The 4407-nt window shown below is 49.0% G+C and overlaps 1 protein-coding gene across 1 annotated transcript; it reads left to right on the top strand.

Moving 5' to 3' along the window:
* Window positions 1-263: 263 nt before the first annotated feature.
* On the top strand, window positions 264-748 carry LOC119281369. The gene has a single exon (XM_037561890.1). It carries the CDS (start codon window positions 334-336, stop codon window positions 580-582), a length of 249 nt encoding a protein of 82 aa, XP_037417787.1. The 5' UTR covers window positions 264-333; the 3' UTR covers window positions 583-748.
* Window positions 749-4407: the final 3659 nt, after the last annotated feature.

The raw sequence follows: 4407 nt of genomic DNA, 5'->3' as shown, positions 1-4407 counted from the left end.
CAGCTGACCCCAGTTGATGTTTATCCATTATTACTCGCCGAAACGCACACGCGCTCTGCAGCACGAAGCCTCGAGCGTCCAGCTGCGCGCGGCAGCGGACACGAGTCCAATCTAGACGCCCCGGGCAGATATATCCGAGCCATGTGTCACGCGGACACCACCCGCGTCACACCACGTCCCCATGCCACGCGCCGCTCGCGCTCGCCGCAGCCCAGCTATTTATACGCCGGCCCGCTGCCGCCGGACCACACAGGAGCCGAGCAGGAGCACGTCGAATCAGCCAGGAGCAAGCATATATACATACGTGTGTGCGGTGTAGTGAAGGCAGGCAGGATGTCGGGGGCACAGGGGGCGCACCCGGTCGGGGAGACGACGCCGACGACGTACGGGTCGGTGGGCGGCGGGGAGAACCGCACGCGCACGGACCTGCGGTCGCGGGAGGACCAGGGCAACATCCAGATCGAGAAGGTGCAGGACAAGGTGGAGGACGCCGCGTCGCGCAAGATCGACGACAGCGCCTTCGCTGCCAGGAAGGAGCCGGGCCAGGCCGGCGACGCCGGGGCGACCGGCACCGGCGCGTGATCTGGGTTCTGTGGCGCCCTGCCGCGCGCGCTCGTTGCACGACCACGGTCGCTGCATTTGCGCGCGGTGCGTTGTCTTGTGTAGCGAGTTTTGTTCTGTAAAAGAGTCTGCGTGTGAGCTCGCAATAATAAGAACTGCTTCTCAGTGTGCTTAGCAAGATCATTAATTTTCTGTTCGTGCAAACACTATGCTATCTTTTTATTAGATTAGATACACTGCAAGTGTTCAGATCAACCCGGGCGAGACCGATAGATTCGAGTGCAGCCGGGATGCACTATGCTAGCTAGCAAAGGCCACTATGGAAGTGCTGGGCACCAATGAATTCTAGAAATGTAGAATCCTCCTGTTGGTTTAGGTCGCATAAGAGTGTATAATTCGGACTTGGGGTCAGAGAGTTTGCAAGCAAGACCACATATCTGCTTGTTCGTTACTCCTGTTGAATCATGGAGTTACTCCTGTTGAATCATGGATGGGCTTTAAGTCCATCTAAGCGCGCGCCTCCGCCCGCCTCGCCACGCGCCGCGGGTTGTGGAAATGAGCAGTCGGAGCGTCGCGGGTTGTGGAAATGAGCAGTCGGAGCTTATTTTTGCCGCTCAGTAACGAATTAATTAATTAGGGATTAATTAGAACAGGTGGGCCCCTGTCCGAGACGTTGGACTGTGGGCTGACTTGCGTTCCCAAGATTCCTCGACTCCGTTCGCGGGCGTGCGGCCTTTCTCTGGGAACGACGACTCCCTTCTCGAGAATGCGTCGACTCGGTTGTGGTCTTTCGCCCAGGCCCACGACCTCCTACCCGAGGACTATATAAGAAGGCTCTGGCCATTGGAGTGACCAAGTTCGGTTCACCCACTCCCTCTCGTGTAACCTAACCGTCATCTACTGTTCCTTGCTCTGTGCTGTCTCTGGCGACCCCGTTCCGACGACCGCGTGCACGATTTGTCGGGAGAGCAGGTGCCTTCAGAACCGTGCCGTTCGAGATCCTGCCCGGAAGATCGGCAATAAGGCTTTTGAGGAGTGTCTCGACGCGACTGCTCCCGCTCCGTTCGCCTCTGCTTTCACTACTTCTCCTTCATCAACACCATGGCCGACGACGCCGTCGCCAAGAAGAAGGCCATGGACGAAGCCGAGGCTGCTGCTGCCGCCGCCGCGTTGGCCTGGCCAACCGAAGGGTATAGATATGTTTATCCCTCATTTACGTGTGCTTGTGCTAGCCGTATATGTGCTGCTCATAGATGGTTTGCTTCTATGTTCTATACGTGCTACTATGCTTAGAAATCGGTATGAGATGCATATTGTATTTGCCATGCTTATTATTTATTCGTGGATTAGTCTAATTGAAAAAGTGCTAACATTTCCAACAATCCAAAAACCTTATTTTAGGCACTTCAATTCAAGGCTTTGTTGCGACACTGAAACCGAAAAAGTTTACTGGGACGCATTTTAAGCGTTGGCAGACAAGGACTACCCTGTGGCTCACAGCAATGAATGTTTACTGGGTTGGTGCTGTGTCTCCCACATAAACGATTGTTCCGGAATAGGAAAAAGCGTTTAGGGATGCAACCATCATCTTTGCGGGAGCCGTTCTTACTGTGATCGGAGACAAGTTGGTTGACGCATATCTTCATATGCGCGTTGCCAAAAACTTGTGGGATACGCTCAAAGCTAAGTTCGGCGCAACTGATGCGGGAAGCGAACTGTATGCCATGGAGCAGTTCCATGATTACAGGATGGTTGATACCCGTTCTGTATTGGACCAGGCTCATGAGATACAGTGCATCGCTAAGGAGCTGGAGCTCCTGAAGTGTGAGTTATCGAACAAATTTGTCGCGGGTTGTATTATTGCAAAACTCCCTCCTGGATGGAGAAACTTTGCTACTTCTCTCAAGCACTTGAGACGTGAATTCTCTGTTGAGGATGTCATCGGTCATCTCAGTGTTGAGCAAAACTCGAGAGCAAAGGACTCACACGTGAAAGGGGCATAGGGTTCTTCTAGCGCTAATGTGGTGCAGAAGAACGTCCACAAGTTCAAAGGAAGGAACTCTATCGAGCAGAATACTACCTTTAAGAAGAAGGGTAAGAAGAAAGACAAAAAAAAGATGGATGCTTTACTTGTGGTTCAGAAAAACATTGGGCAAACAAGTGCCCAAACAACTACAAAAAGTTAGGACAGGACTCCAAGTCCGTCAATGTCACTCTGAGCAACAATGATGGGGCATCTGGGTATGGTAATTTGTTTACCATACTTTCAGTTTGTCAGGCCACCGATTGGTGGGTTGATACTGGGGCCAATATTCATGTGTGTGCTGATGTGTCTTTTCTTCTTACCAGGTCGCACAAGATTGCTCTGTCCTGATGGGGAATGGCTCGCATGTTTCTATTCATGGTGTTGGCACGATATATCTAAAATTTACTTCGGGAAAGATCATACATCATGTCCCCGTCATCAAGAAGAATCTCGTTAGTGGCCCCCTTCTACGTAAAGAAGGGTTTAAGTTAGTATTTGAGTCTAACAAAGTAGTCGTATCTTGGTATGGACTATTTGTTGGAAAAGGATATGATTGTGGTGGTTTGTTCCGCCTTTTCCTGGAGGATTTCTGTAGTAAAGTCGTGAACCAAATTCATTCTAATATGAACGAATCTGAGGTTTGGCATTCACATCTTTGTCACATAATTTTCGGTTGTATGACACAGCTAGCTAAGATGGAATTAATCCCGAGTTTCACTTTAGCCAAAGGCTCTAAGTGCCATGCGTGTATGAAAGCTAAGCAACCTCGTAAGCCTCACAAGCTTGCGAAGGAGAGACACTTGGCATCATTAGAGCTCATACATTCAGATCTCTGTGAGATGAATGGTGTGTTGACTAAAGGTGGAAAGAAATACTTCATGACTCTGATAGATGATTCCACTAGATTCTGCTATGTGTATTTGTTAAATACTAAGGATGAGACTCTACACTACTTTAAAGTCTACAAGGCTGAAGTTGAGAGCCAACTTGAGAAGAAAATAAAACGAGTCCGGTTTGATCGTGGCGGAGAGTACTTTTCTAATGAGTTTGATTTGTTCTGTGCGGAACATGATATTATTCATGAGAGGACGCATCCCTACTCACACCAGTCAAACAGGGTTGCCAAACGGAAAAACTGTACTCTAACTAATTTGGTTAACGCCATGTTAGATACATCGGGTTTATCCAAGGCATGGTGGGGGAAGGCTGTATCTACATCATGTCATGTCCTGAATAAATTTCCCACAAAGGATAATGAGACTACTCCTTATGAGTAATGGGAAAAGAAAAGAACTACACTCTTTTACTTACGCACTTGGGGCTGTTTGGCAAAAGTCAATATGCCGATAACCAAAAAGCGCAAGTTGGAACCAAAGACTGTGGATTGCGTTTTTCTTGGCTATGCCAAGCATAGCGTTGGCTATAGATTTCTAGTAGTGAAATCTGATGTACACGACGTGAAGGTCAGTACAATCATGGAGTCTAGGGATGCTACATTCTTTGAGGATATTTTCCCCATGAGAGATATGCAAATCACTTCTAGACTGGAATCTGATGAGACTCCTGAACCTGCCATTCCTATGGAATATTATGAACATAAAAGTGATGAGAGTTCCATGGAGGATGACGAGGAAGCTCCTGTTAGGAGCAAGAGACAAAGGACTGCAAAGTCCTTTGGTGATGGTTTCCTCGTGTACCTCGTGGATGATGACACTCCCAGTTTCATTTCAGAAGCTTATGCATCTCCGGATGCTGACTACTGGAAGGATGCGGTCCGTAGTGAGATGGATTCCATCTTGTCTAACGGGATAGGGAGATCA

Source organism: Triticum dicoccoides, chromosome 3B, assembly GCF_002162155.2.
Source record: "Triticum dicoccoides isolate Atlit2015 ecotype Zavitan chromosome 3B, WEW_v2.0, whole genome shotgun sequence".
Classification (NCBI taxonomy): domain Eukaryota; kingdom Viridiplantae; phylum Streptophyta; class Magnoliopsida; order Poales; family Poaceae; genus Triticum; species Triticum dicoccoides.
The sequence above is the reverse complement of the archived record's forward strand: the minus strand, read 5'-3'. Positions and strand labels throughout refer to the sequence as shown.